Raw genomic sequence first — 15,464 nt, 5'->3', positions numbered from 1 at the left:
GGAGATGGAAGTGGAGGAGGGATAAATTGCCTTGTTGCACAAAATTGAGAAGGTGAAGCTGGCCTGAACTGTGGCTGAAATAATTCCAGATTAACACAGAAACATCAAGAAGTACATTAGGCAAGGCTAAATGATGGGAAGAAAATGAAATCCAGCACACTGAAGAATCTACTGAAGGAGCAAATCTCATTTCCTAAGCACTTGGGCTACTGTGTTCTTTCCAACAGTTTCTACATTCCACATACAGGTCTATCAGGCAGTTTATGCTATAGTTTTCATTTCAGATTGCCTAAATGAGTAAATGAAGGATTACCACATCAATTTAAATTGAAAGTTTGAGCAAAGTACTTTTGTGGGCTTAAAAAGTAAAGGAGGAAGGGGGAAGGGGCATGGAGAGAATAAATACACTACTTCTCCAAAACGCAGTTTTAAACCTTGACACAGTCCCTGGTTAGTTTTAGAAAAATGAAGATGGCCTCCTTGTCTGCCTGTCCCCACAGCTTTCACAACTTCCTTATCTTCTCAGAATGCTCCTCTAAAACCTACCCAATTTATTACCAGAAAATCTTGTTTCTTCTACTAGAAACCACCCTAAAAGCTCATGAATACACTGGACACAACCTCTTAAAACAAGGAGGAACACCAAACTTTCCAAGGAATACAAGACACAACAAAACCCCATGAAACATTCCCCAGACACAAAATACTCTATACATGAGCTGAGGACAAAAATCCACAGTAGTCTTTACTAATATAGTAAAAGCTGAAGAAAATTTGTCATTTAGCTCTGCAGCTTGCAACCAGAAGGGCACAAAATACGAATAAAGACACAGAAGAAACTTCTTAATACACTGGTAAGAATAAGATGGGTTAAGCATTAAAGACCAACTGTCTACAGGCACTTTAAATTGTCTGGACTGTGCTCCCTCCAAACTATTGGTAGAGTTTTGTCAAGATTCAAAGCTCATGACCCAAAACAACTGCTCATTTATTATTCCATTTACTCAAAAAAAATACCTTCTTCCTTCACATAGTTTTTCAGCTAGTTTTAACCTGGTCTGTCAACAGGTGGTCCTCCTCACAGACTCATTTTCCACAGCAAAACTAAACACTTTATGGACTAGGTTATATGTAATTCCTGAAGACACCTCTTTAATCAATGTCAGATGAAAAATGAGGTCTAATCACCTCATCTGGCCATGCAATGCTTACCCCCAGCTGGCCTGAATTGGTGTGCTGGTTCAGGAACTGCCACATGAAATTAGTTCCCTGTTATCCAGAAAGGTAAAAGTAGGTAGAAGAAATGGGAGGAAAAGGTGATAAACTGTCTCTGGTAATAGCAATATGCCTGTTTAAAATCCAATTCCTCTTCGTTTATGCTTCTCACAAAATTATTCAGAAATAACTGCTTCATGTGTTAGGGCATGAACAGTGACTCATACAGAAATACAAGAAAAGCATACTGCTTTCCTGCTTTTCATGGACTAGTTCAGTTGTAGAACAGTGAATCTTGCTTCTCCACACTCCCGTGAAACACAGATCTCATTAGTGATGCAGCAAGATCCTTCCCAAATCCCTGAATCTAAAAGATGATTTTGATTATATACACAACACTATATCAGAAAGAGCTGATAAAAGTATGTACTATTTTCTTGTATTTATCCAGTAATAAGAGATGACCTTAGATCATTGACTGAAGTATAATTCTGAAAATTCTTTCTGCTAACTTGCCTAAGTAATTTTCGAAAAGAGTAAAGTTTAGATTTGTTTTACTCAAGTATATGAGACTCCATCAATTGATCAGGAAATTATTCAAAACTTAAACACAAAGGTTCTACAAATATGAGAAAGTATTGATTTTAATCAATTGATTAATTATCAATAAAAAAATGATTTTATTGATTTTAAAGTATTGATTGATATTAAGAATACCTACCAGGCACATCACAAGCATTTTAGTCTTACAGTAGTATCAGCCATATTAGGTCAAGTTCCATTTAAAAACAATCAAACCCCAATTCTTTTAGTACTAATTGTCGCTACATTCAAAAAGTTTATTTTATTCCTACTGCATCTGGGGTATCAAAACAGACCAGATATTACAGTTTATTCTTTGTTACATGGAGCTATCTTTTACTAATATTGATGAAAATGAGATTGTTTATTCCTTTAACATGCAGTATTGATAAACATGTAACACAGCTATCAAAAAGAGCTAGTATTTCACTTAAATATTTTATTTCCAAGCTGAAATGGAACTAAGAATTATCAAGTGTTCTTTAACGTTTGTTCGCCTCTACCATGTGACCAGAGTGGCTTTACAATGCATTATATATTGGTAGCATGAAAAAAACCTATTTCACACATTAGATAATAAAAAGAAGGAAAAAAAAAGTGCTGGAACTATCTGGGAAAGTTTAGTCACTTCAGGTTCTTCAGTTGAATCTGCTACCTTGATTACAAAAAAAACAACAGTCAAGAACACAGAAATTAAGAGTTCCCATTACAGATAACATGGAAACAGAAAATCCCTGTTTAAACAAACACTTGCCACAGAATAAATTTAAGCACACACAGATCACATGTAGTAAATGGCCCACGATAACCAAGCAGTTTCAAGCATGTAAGACTTTTGCATGGAATGGGCATTTCAAGTTTGTACTCAGCATGGCCAAGGTACCTTTCTTCCAGCTAAATTAAAAAAAAAAACCAAAAAAACCCCGACAAACTGTAGAATTTAAAGTGAGTTTTTGCCTTTGCTGCAAATACTTCAGAAAATTATCAAGTAATAGATTGTAACTGCCCATATTTTTAAGTTAGATTCCCTATAAATAGCAACACAGTGAAGTATTACTACTGAAATAAAACAATCAACCATTTAAAACATTTACAGCAAAGACCTAAGGTTAAGTTTGTTGCTCCTGTATCCATATCCACCAATCTAGTATATGTGTCATAGCAAAATACTAAATAAAGAAGCAGGAGAGTATAGCACTAACCTACCCTAGTAGCTGGGATTTTTTACAAGGGGATTCACTGGTTGGTTCTAATATGATACCCACCCATGAACCCTACCTTTAATTACTTCCAGCTCTGAATAAGTACAGGACACTTGGGATAAGTTTTTCTATGCAACCTCCATGAATGCAGGATGTTATGCTGATGTCTTGTGAAGATGAAACTAGGTGCAAAGAGGTATGGATTGTCTCCTTTTTTGTTGTTTTAAGTAGTGAACATACTTAATTTTTTATAAAAAAGAACAAGGTAAATAAAATTAGAGAAAAGTACCAGGTAATTTGAAGGAAAAAAAAAAAAAACCTGTCAGCATCCACAGATTTGTATCTGAAGGAAACAGTAAAACATGTAATGAAATTTAAAAAAGCAATACTGAGGAATCACTTAAAAAACTGTTTTTGCTAAGAGAAGAATTATTTAGTTCTTATAACTAGCACCACTCCAGCTACATTTTACACCTCTCAACTACTACGTTCACATCAAAATATCATCTGACAGTATTCTTCTGCCTATCCCCATAAATACTAACCACACACATCTCTCAGCCTACTGTTCACAGCTCTTATAGAAAAAAAAAATCCATGTCAGCATGAATTTAGTATGCTTTTTTCCCATCCACACACATTTCCTTTAGTTGGTCAACTCAAAGCTATAAAAACGCTGAATTTACATTCAGTACCATTAAACTGCTTTAAGTAATTCCCTTCCAATGGGAAATTTATTTAAATTTAGGGCACAAAGGACTACCCGTTCAACTTGAATAATGTATAAGAAAAGGTTGGCAAGTTGTTAACATTTGTCATGTGAACTACAGTGACACTACATTGGAAGAAAGAATTTCATACAAATCTTTGTGGGAAAAAAAACCAACAAAACATATCTTAATAAATATTTCAAAACAGAATAGTAAATCCAGCATAAGAACTCATGGAATTAGCTTTATATCAAACCACCCTTAAACCATCAAATACATTAATAACCAGACACTGAAATGAATCTGCAAAATGCATAGAGTCTGAAAATATGTGATAATTAAACATTAAACAATTTTCCTTACTGTGATGAGGAACTAACACTTACTTTTGTCCTATACTACTGCATTTTTGTCCTAGTTCTAATATACTGATGGCCATAGTTTCCAAAAATGTACTCCTAAGGACTGTGGAAGAAGAGAGGAAAGAAGAGAACAAAACCCCCACCAGTTCTGACACATTTGCTGGCGAAGAGAAACAAACCCAAAAACTGGTGTATAAAGCTACAGCAGTTGCAAAATGAGTTCCCATGCTGACTTGAAGACCCAGACTGAAAAACTACACATCATTTAACCTAGAAAGGTGTGGCCTCTTTGTGCAGTTGCATGAAGAATACAATCTCAGAGTTTCCTTTATATCAAACAAGAATTTCCTAAATCAGTAATGTTACTCCAAGCATTCCTAGAACCTAGTGTTTAAATACTAATGTGTTCACTGAAAGAAGCTTTGAAGAAGTTTTCAAATTATTTAGTAAATTTTTTACGTTTTAAAACTTTTGTTCTTTGAAAACAACAGAGGAAGGTGAATATTCATACAGCTTAATGTGATATAACATGCCACAAGAAGATGCAACAGATTAATTAAATACTTTTTGACTTTTACGATTCATTAGTCTCTCTCATTTCACTTGACTGTGAAAGTGCTTTAAAGCTAACACCAGTCAGATAGAAAGGTAAACAATTTTTAGAGAGTTAATTCTTTTCCTATGAAGTGGGGCAATATCAGGGTAAGATAGCAAGCTCTTTCCACCTTTTCTCTAGTTCTTTCTCCATTGTTCATTCCATCTCATTTAAGTATTTTTCCAAGCTCTCAGAACTACTTTTTGGTTCCTCTATAAATGCATATTTACATATTTCTAGCATGCTTTGCTGAAAAGTTACACACCTTTCACCCACTAGTATTGTTGATACCTTTTTCATGTATACTAGAAAAAAAAACAAATTAAAATATTGCATTTTTAAAAGCTCTCATTGCAGATTTCTTTTTAAGTCACATCAAATTACAACAATAATTTTAATCAGCATTACTGTAATAGCCAAAAGTGATGCTGGCAAAATTTCTATTCTATACTTTTATCTTGGACATTTTTTCAGCTTCAGGCAATGCTGTAGGGATATAGCAGGGAATCAGTATCTCTACCACACTCGTACTTGTCATTTTTCCATCTCTGAATAAAACTGTCATGCTTCTTAGCTATCTTCATGATTTCTGATATTCTCATCAGTTGTGGACCAATGCACATTATTCAATCACTTGTGAAGAAAAAGTCAAACACTACTTCTTAAAAATACTTATGACTCATGACACTCTTCCTTCAACACATATTTACAAAATCTAACCTTAATAATGTTCTTCTTTATATTATATCCAAACTTTGGTAGTAAAATTAAAAGTAATACTGAAGCAATACATTTCAGCAATTCCACAGAGAATCTTAAAAAAAGTGAATGGGCATAAGGAAGCAAGAAAATTTTTTTCAGTACAGTTTATCCTTAAGGCCCTATGATACCCATGGAAAAAGTCAAGAGAAAGATTTGTCTGTTAACAAAAACTAGAAAAGTATTTTCTATTTTTACTGAAGCAGAAAATGAATTTATAGGTTGAAAAAGTCATATTTTCTACTGTGGATTTTTGTGAAACAATAGCTTTTACAGAAGCCATATACCAAGTAGTGTCATCACTTGTTTTAATGCAACAAAAATTTTAAGTACTATCAAAACTTGTAGACATAAGAGATTTCTGAAGGCAATGTCCACCATGAGATTTATTTTTAAAAGGTATTTTACTTGTTCTAAGGGCAATATCTATTTTTGTTACTATCAAATACTTGGAAAATGCAGGTTTAGTTCCTCCCCAGGTAAGAGTAGATTCAATTGTTTTGGAGCCTTCTGATTCACAAGGTAAACAACAAGAAGCAATATTTCCCTCATACCTCTAAATAAAATTACTATGTCAAACCCCTCCTTTCCTTTCCTTTTTGTTTAACATAACCTCTGTCATCAAAGAACCCCGCTGCCTGTGTTGGTCTGATTAGATTAAACCTCAACAAGAATTCACTCACCACTAAAAAAGCATTATTTACAATATCTGAAATTAAGTTAATCAGTAAGATTTAAACTGAGAAAGCCATCAATAAGTTCTGGAGACAGTTGGCTTTTCCTGCAATCACTTGCCACCTGACCACCAAGGAGCTCTATTTTCCTTTGTGTGTACATTAGGGACTCGCCTTTCAAATCTAACTTAATTTAAAAAGTTTAAGTCTTTAGAGTCCTACCAGTAGCCTTACATTTCAATGACAAAACATACTCTGCTGGAAGATGTTCTTTACTATTCTTTAATGCCAACAGAATCAACTACAAGACTTCAGGAAGAAGTATCACCCATAACAGTTATCCCAGAATTAGTACTAGGGTTCTTGTCACTTACCATTGAAGTGGATTCTTTTGATCCTGAGAAGGGTTGGTGATTTTCTTTCACAGCAGGGACTTCACGAGCTTACCCAGGTTTGGGTTTTGATAAGGTGCTAGAAGATGGGCAACCTAGCCTTGCCCTGTGGCTCTCTCTCCAAGCTGGATATCCTAGGTCTAGAAGTTGAATGGGAGCAGAAAAGACAACACATTCCCCTTCAATAAACAGGTGAAGCGGGGCCTGGTACTTGAACATATGTTTTAGATAGAGCCTTCTTAAGGAATGATTCTTTTCCCCTTAATTGGCATGCATTCTCTGAAGGTTTCAAGAATGAAAGAGAGCCTTACAAATATTTCAGACTCAAGGAATTTTCTTTAGTCTATACCTAAAACCTTTGTACCTCAACCATCATGACACTTTCAGATGTTTTCAAGAAAGAACTTCTCCTTTGCTTTTACTGGCAACCATACATCATATCAAGTAAATCAAGGCAGCACTTCATCTTTCAGAATGCACAACTCCACCTCCATTTAGAAGAAAAGTGTTTTTATAGATTGGTGGGATATGGATACAGATACAAGTAATTATTGAAATTATTTGAAACAGATATCAGAGAACTCTTCTTCTGATGAACAGTTCCAGAGCCCAAAACTGAGATAAGACCAGCTATCAGATTTAGACAGCCCTCCCATTAGGCTGAGAGTCTCAAATCCTTCTGGACATGCTAATTTTATATACTGTTGGGTCTCTGGTGAAGTACCTTACCTGAATCATAGGAAAGTAAACTTTTAATAGTACTTACTATCAGGAATCAAAAAAACAAGTTAAACTGTATCACACAGCACTGGAACATTCCCCCATACAAATGTCATCAAAGCAATATCCCATCTTGTTTTATTAGGCAAGAACCCACCTAAATCATCATGACCCAGCTCCACGCAAAAGCCAGATGCAAAACCAATGGCCTATTACTACAAGCAAAGGAACAAAGTTACAAAGTGTTTATTTATGATCCATGCTGAAGATTTCCAAGCACCTACCCATAAGGTTAAAGTCATGGCTTTTGTTTCAAAAGCAGAATGCTTAGAACCTTCAGAACAGACTGCAGAACTTAATAAACTAAAGAAAGAATGCAGGGAAGTGGCAAAGCAAAGCTTCACTGAATTTCCCATTTATATAACTCCATTATTGCCAGGAATACACATCATGGTCTCTGTGCTCCTTATGTCCCCTGTGTACCCTGTTAGAGGCTGCTTGTTAGACTGGTCAAGTGAAAGTTACTTTTCACACACATATTCACTGAGACAACTAACTTCATTCATACCAGTCTGCCATGTAATCTACTTTCCAACAGTGAGGACTCCTGCTTGGAATACACCAGTGTTCAGAAGCAGACAGATATCACACACCTCTTCCCTGGGTGGTATTTCAGCCAAATACTAAGCTGACCAAAGTAGTAAAGTTCAGATGCTTCAGTCCTGTAACTTTGGGTAAAAATTACTTATAAATGAAGATGAAGGAAAAAGTTACTGAAAAAAGGAGTAAAACCAGATTTACTGAGTTGGAAAACATTACTTTGAGATCAGCTTAAAATTCAAGATATGACAGTAAAAATAAATACAAAAGAACCCTACCAGAGAAAAAAACACACACATCATCTTCATTAACTACATGAAAATACAGAATAATTACAAAGAAAACAGTCAGACAGAATCATCTATGCAGACAACTTGGAAATTCCCCCCAAAACATAAAAATCCAACCAGGAAACCATTAATGTATCAGCAGCACTGCAGCTATTACAGGCAGATTTGTACCAGAAAGCACTTCCACAAAAGTGTAATTTTTGTTATGTTGGTGAGGAGAGCTGTATTTCCTTGGAACATACACAACACTGACACTTGCTTACATAATGCTTAACAGTTTTGTTTTATTTGTCTCAAATTCTTGCATATTTTAGCAATCCCCCCCCAGTGTTCTGCTATTAATTTACTAAACTATCCTAATCAAATTTTGTTTCAATAATGATAAAACTTCATTGCTGTCTCAGTTTCCTTTAATTTCTATACATAAACCTATCACCTGATTGGAAAGACATTCCAATCAAAGCTTTTCTACATCTTATACAGACACCTACAGTAATACACAAGTACAGGTATGTGCAGGAATTCACTAGCTAGCAGGTACATGTTACTTAACACAGCCATTAATGCAGTATTATTACTGATCACAAGTGACGGTATTTCACACACATTTTTTTAAAACACAAATTGCACCATAATGCTGCTCACTGAATCCATTTTTATTTATTCCAGCTTGTTTTATAGATTAACCTCAGCAAACATAAATGCTTGTATTAAGACAATAGTAATGAAAAGATATGCATATTCTCCTACATGATTTTATTTATTTTACTGGGCTAACATTATACGAAAATAATCTAGCCAGTATCAGAATTACAAAATTGACTTCAGACACAGGTAGTACTAGGATGATACTCTTCTGTTACTTAGGAGCATGAAGAGAAAGGCTTGTGGTCAGACACGAGCTCCTGAAGTTTGGGGTATGGGAAAAAGTGGATTGAGCTCCACACAACATAATCAAGAACTTGACAGCTATAAAGCAAATTACACAGGTAGAAGGATAGCAAGAATTTTCTTTGCTGCCCACAGGGGAAGAAATATGTAGAGTGTGCAGTTTTCAGGCTACTCCTACAATTCAAAAGCTTTTCTGCATTTCCAGAAGTTACCTTATAATCACCGTTGGAGAATTTATTGCCTGCAAGGAAGTAAGTCTACGAAGAACAGCCCTAGCCAGAACTTTGCTTTCCTCTCCACAGATGGAGAGGCACCCAATACTCTTACAGACCAACTTAAAATAATAAAAAATTGTTGAGTTGGTAGAAGCAGTCAGGTTCAAAGCCCTGGAACCAAGAGTTATACCCAGAAGTAAAAATGAGTAGTACTATGAGCACAGATGATTACTCTTAAGTCCATGTCGTTGGGAAGTAAAAATGAAGGCAATCAGAAAAAATCACTCATGTCCAGATCAACAGGGGTAGATTAGAAAAATCTAATTACAGTTAATACTGTACAGAGAGATAATGAAAAATTACATAATAAAAACTGACTTAATGGGTAAAAATTGTTGTATGCATGCAAGGACACCCACGTCATGTCACTCTCCTAAATGCATATATGTGCACATACACTCATGTGCCCGTGTATACATACACATCGTCAAAGTGCAGGACTGTGCTGAGCACTGCACAGCAGAAATACTCCCACACTTCCAAAAAGTGCTTTCTTAAGCCTCAACTTACCTCATGAAGCAGATCCACAAACTGGAAGTTTTAGATTTTGGTTGTGTGATGCCATTCTTCTCACCTCCCTAAGCTCATAAGCAATGACTCGCTGAGTTTAAAACCAAAATTGTTATTGCAAAGCAAGCTAGACAAATTAGATACTTACTTATCAAAGCTATCACTGTATTTTATGAAGCTCTCCAACTTTTCCTTGGCATATTCTACCACATCTGAATGAAGCTCTATTCCATGATTTATCCCAAAAGGTCCTGTAAATAAAAATAGCATGGTGTGTTTTTATGGTGTTTCTTTTCTAAGCACAGCAAAGCTGCATGGAACAGCATTATAGTGTGAAAACATTAAAAACATGTAAAACAGAAGTCTCCAAACACTGCTAGACTAAGTTATTTTTTTGCATCTGCACCAGTGCCTAAAGAGGCAGGTCAAAGGCCAAAGGTTCAATAAAGAATAGACACAGACCTACAACAAAAAATTACAGAGCAAATTTTCTTTGAAAACATGCAGAAAATAAGTTGACTACACTGAAGTCAGTCTGAGCAAACTCTTTTCAAAACATTACTAAACTGGAATAGAACAAAATAAAATTATAATGTAGTCTGTATTTTGATATTTAGATTTTGAAGCTTTCTTATGGCAAACTTTTCATCTTTTGACAATTTAGGGATTGGGGGATTATATACCTTCAGCTACATATGCTCTTCTATTTTGCAGGTTGCAAAATAAAAAATTTGTTCTTAATTTAGTTATATATAATAATTAATTTCCACCTAGAACAGTGAAATTGCCCACACATTATGTTCATTCATCACAATCCCATCACAACTGCATTGCCTTCCTGTGATCAAATCCAAGTATAATTTCAAGTCAAACTGTGTGCCAAAAGTTAATGCTATATTTCAGGAACAAGAAGAAATCATGAGAGAGTATTATGAGGATTATCCACATCAGGAAGGACTCTGAATCAGACAGTCACATTTGCTGTAAGGATTCTAAATTTAACACGTACTCATAGCCCAGGGTCTTTAGTCACTGGAGCATAGAATTGGAAGAGGGAGAGGGCAGGGGAAGAGGGAAAGTAAACATCAATAAGATTGTACAAAACTTTTATTTATATCCTCTACTGCATTCTAAATCTTTCCTAAATATTTAGTTCCATGATGTTACTCCAGTGAAACAGAATTCAATTTGTCTTTTCTAGGACACAGATTAACAAAACAGACCTAGGATTAATAATAGAGGTTTTGCTTTACTGCAACAAAAATATAGCATATTGTATACCATTAACCTGATCAATAACTGCACTCTTAACATAGCTTAGAGCATTTTCTGCTGGGTGAAATAAATGCAAGACTAGGTTACCACTGGCAGTGCTTGTAAGATCTCATGGATTGCAGGCAAGAGATAGCTATCACCAAGGCATGCTCTTAGAACCTGTGAAAACGTTTGCCTCCTGCTGACATGCATTTTTACTGTAAATTCATTTTATTATTGGTTATTTTAAGAAAAGTATTGTCATAGGCAATCCCTTTCTAGCTGTTTAATATTCTCTTGCACCATGATAGGCTATGATGTTTCTATCAGCTCTATAGCATACAGCAGCATTCAAGGTGTCTTCTTTACCTAAAAATTAATCACAATTTCTTTAAACTCATAATCTAAAGTAAATCAAAAATGCATAAACATCATCTGTCCAAAAATTCACATGTACATTCCTTCAAGCACCTAACTTTGAAGACAACTAAAACATCCTGCAAGTGTCAGTTGCTCCAACAACCTGAAATTAAAACTATGAATGCAGAACATTACCACATCATCATACACCCCAGTATCCATAATTTAAATGGAAAGATGAGAAGCATGTTCTCTTTTTTCACTGGGAAAGTCACAGCTGGACATGTAAGCAGAGTCAACTATTCTAAAAATGTGAAACTAACTTCTCTACTCTCTGAAACCAACTGGCCCCCTTCAGCATAATGAGATAGCAATTCCACCATTTTAACAGCATCAGCAACAGTTAACTTAATCTCTGTGGATTAGTGTGTGGTCGTTTTAGTATGTTGCTATACTTAGAAGTGATCACCAGCTTCAGATTGTTTGATAATTTAACCTAGTCATTTTGACACTGCCAATGTGCCAGAAGCATTACTCACGACATTGTCAAATTGAAAGATACCCAACTGCTGTCAAAACCCACATGGTTCTGCTCCTCACTGCACTGTGCACTGAAATTGGTTTGGAAAAAAAAGGTGAGCTACTAAAAATTAATATGGTTTATTTGTCAGAAAATGACATCTGTTTATTTTTCTTTGTTAAAACAACTGTTCCCTGTTTCAAAAAACCACTAAAGTAGAATTATTAAATGTAACTAATTTTATCAGAAGGAATATAGTAAGAAAATAAAGGCACATAAATTTTATTTATACCTTCTACACCTCAGCGTAGAACTCAACACTTTACAACACTAAGACTTTGGTGACAGGGTACAGCACTCCAAAACATGGAAAGTCTACTTCTGCAAGTAGCTGGGCAGTTGCTTCTCCAGGCTGCTGAGCCCTGCTAGGAACTATCAGCACCTGAGATGCTGTCTTGGGAATGTCTGCAGGGTAACTGTGCTCCTCAGGGGCGGTCAGCTAACCTCACCAGAAGAAGAGTCTTGTTTAATTCCCTCAACTCTGAATCTACTATTCTGACAGATAGGAATTGTGCTTCATACAGAAAGGTCAAACCCAGGAGCATTCAACAGCCGTTTGAAATTGGTTAAGTACAGAGATGCAAATGCAATATATGAATCAAGTGCAATAAATATAAATTTCTTTTCTTTTTTTTAAACATGGAAGTTAGGAAAGAATAATGAAGTAACAAAGCTTTCTACAAGACAGAAATAAACATGTATCATTAGTCACTACCCTGCATAAACATTTTAGAGAAAAAAATACTGCAATATTAACTAATTATTTTAATACTGAATTTAAAATATTAAAATCCAATTTAAAGTATCTACTCTCAATTAGAAACACTCCCAGAGAAAAGCAACAGTCTAAAAGAGTAGATAGCTATACCTTATAAATCACCATAATTCCTGTTTCCATAAAACAGTGGAATCTCTTTTATGTATTAGTATTAAATAGAAAAAAAGATACTGCAGATACCAACAAATGATGTTTGTTACACACTATTAGCCATAATTTCTTCCTTCCAATAAATCAAATTGATGACAGAAAGCAACTAAATTAATTGAAAATGAGCAGACCAACTCTTGACACCTTAGTTTTGCATATAATTAAATGTAAGCAAAATCTGTATATTACCTGTCAGCAAGATTTCTGCAACCAAAGAAAAACTGCATGTAATACGGTCAAGAAAACTGTATCTATAAAGAATACACATTAAAATAACTACAGCTGTTTTATGCAATAAAATAATTTGTAAAATAATTAGTTGTTGGTGCATGTGTTCTGTAATCCAAATGTTGGGCATGAGGAGATTTAATGCATTTTTCTCTCCAGTTGTTAAAATTTAATTTAGGAAACAATATTTAGTTCCATCTTTTTTCCTATAGGAAATGTATTTGAAAACAAGAAAAAACACAGTGCTAGTGTGTTAAAATTATTTTGAAAACCTACAGACCTGATTAAAAAATCTCAACAGTCTACATCCCAAAATTTTCTCACTAAAAAATTGATTAAATGTATTTTAAAGTAACTCTTCGCATACTGACACAGATTTATTTTTCAGTTAATTTTCTCCAAGATAAATTAGCCTTTACAATTTAGATTTGCCTTTCCGTAAACTGAAGATCAAAACAGTAACATATAGTGAAGGTACAATAAAGAATGCAAATGCACATGAAAATTTTAGTCTTCAAAAATTGTTCCACTCTGCCTTTCGCTTTTAAACAAAAATAAGGATTGTTTCCTTTCAAATGAGAATTTTAGTCTACAGAATACAGGAAGAATTGCCTCTTCTAAAACACCCATGAAATGTCACCAAACTACAGCACCAGTGAACTGCTTGTAGACAACAAACAATATTTTAACAACACATCTCAAAGAGCCAGCTTTACATATGGTACTGTCATTGTTAAAGAAGTAAAATTACACAGGGCTTGTGTAATCTCATAAAATATGCAAACACACTATATTTGAATAAAAACGTTCAAGTTACCTAATATTAATCCCACCATTGTACTCAAGTATCCGGTTCCACTACCCAGATTTAGAAAAGACAATCCGGGCTGAAGTTTCAGTGCTTCCATGACTTCAGAATAAATACAAGGTGCTGACAAGTGTATATTTCCATGCTTCCAGGCCAAGTCTTTGTAAGCATTGTCCCTGTATCCTTCCAGATAATAATCACCACGATCAATCGCTCTGAAGGCTTGCTCCACACTCTCAGTGCGAATGTACTGAGCTTCCTTCAAGTTATCGATTAAGTCATCATTGTCTTCTCCAGCACTCACAGCTCCTCCCATGCTGAACTTCCCTGGTAATTCAGTTAGTTTACAAAATACATTAGGAGGAGTTTTCTCAACACTGTATGTATGTAATGGAGTCTCGGCTGCTTTTTCAGAAGGACATCACAAGTGAATCCTGCAAAACAGATATATTAACAGAACTTGAGTTTCAACAGACAAAGAAATTGACAACTATTAGCAGGTAATGAAATATTGATAGTACTGGATAACTTTACGAAGCAGAACTAAGAGTCAGGAAAGCTAGTATTCAATCAAAATTCTGCTCCTCAGATTTTGACTCAGAGCTGAGAAACATCAGCTTAATATGTCAACATGGACAGTCTACAGTGTGCAAACCCTTACAATGTGTTACTTGCTAGACACTGCAAACACTACAGTGCTAAGAACTCATCATCCTTGTTATATATTTGAGGGGGCATGGATGGGACAGCAACTGCCCTTCGGTGAGCTCCAGTCCCACCCTGAGAACTAAGTGTCCAACAGCAGCTGGAGCTTGTACCAACTTAGATAATTTTGAAAGAAAATAGGTTTCCATGCTCTAAGATCACCCCATGGGGGGGAAAACAAAGCCCAGTAAGGGATGATGCCCAGGAGATGCTTTTCAGATGTTCACTTTTTCGCTGAAACAGAATACTAATGCAGATACAATGGCACATTGCTCTCTTCTGGAATCAAAACAGTAAAGCCCAAAAAGCGTCAGAGTGCCTCCTAATGCCTGCCATATTCAGTAGAAAGAATAAAAGTACCTAGAAATTTTTAACAGCTTGCCAGCTCGTAAGTGTAATTCTACACAGAACACTGCAACAACATTTCAAAATAATCCCTTCAGATCTGTATTTTATCTGCAGTTATTTCATTATGAATTACTAAACTCAAAATCCAGATGTTAACATTTTTCATGTTTCATGAATTACCAGTAAAACAGCAACAGAAGACTAGGAGACAGGAAAACAGGAAGTTTAATGCATCACTTCTGGGCAAATAAAGTACACAGTGAGTATCAGAAAAATGTTGACAACAACTGAAGTTTTAGTTGTTGCTCAGTAGTTTTTAGCTTAAGCAAAGACTTTTCCATTTCCTACACTCTGAAGTGAGCAGGCACACAGAAAGCCAGGAGGGAGCATGGCCAGGACAGCTGACCTGACATGACCAATGGGATATTCCATAGCACAGGGTGTCAAGACCAGTATATAAACTAGAGGGAGTTTAC

General features: G+C 35.3%; 1 protein-coding gene across 4 annotated transcripts in view; it reads right to left on the bottom strand.

The window, feature by feature from the left end:
• Positions 1-15,464, bottom strand: part of PCMTD1 (protein-L-isoaspartate (D-aspartate) O-methyltransferase domain containing 1) — a 41,241-nt gene that overhangs the window by 9,459 nt on the left and 16,318 nt on the right. For 3 of the 4 annotated variants that reach the window (XM_005517169.3, XM_014256386.2, XM_014256391.2), the window contains exons 2-3: positions 13,945-14,369; positions 9,926-10,028 (exon numbers count right to left, since the gene is read on the bottom strand). In XM_005517169.3, the coding sequence (XP_005517226.1) occupies positions 9,926-10,028; positions 13,945-14,251 (410 nt within the window). In that variant the 5' untranslated portion in view covers positions 14,252-14,369. Of the gene's footprint in view, positions 1-6,473; positions 6,564-9,925; positions 10,029-13,944; positions 14,370-15,464 lie in introns of those variants that run through there. The other variant, XM_088057844.1, reaches the window with a different exon arrangement.

The sequence above is a fragment of the Pseudopodoces humilis genome, chromosome 1 (genome assembly GCF_049639895.1).
Source record: "Pseudopodoces humilis isolate 2021_Gansu_Grassland_sample_001 chromosome 1, ASM4963989v1, whole genome shotgun sequence".
NCBI lineage: Eukaryota > Metazoa > Chordata > Aves > Passeriformes > Paridae > Pseudopodoces > Pseudopodoces humilis.
This window is presented reverse-complemented; position numbering and strand designations above follow the sequence as displayed.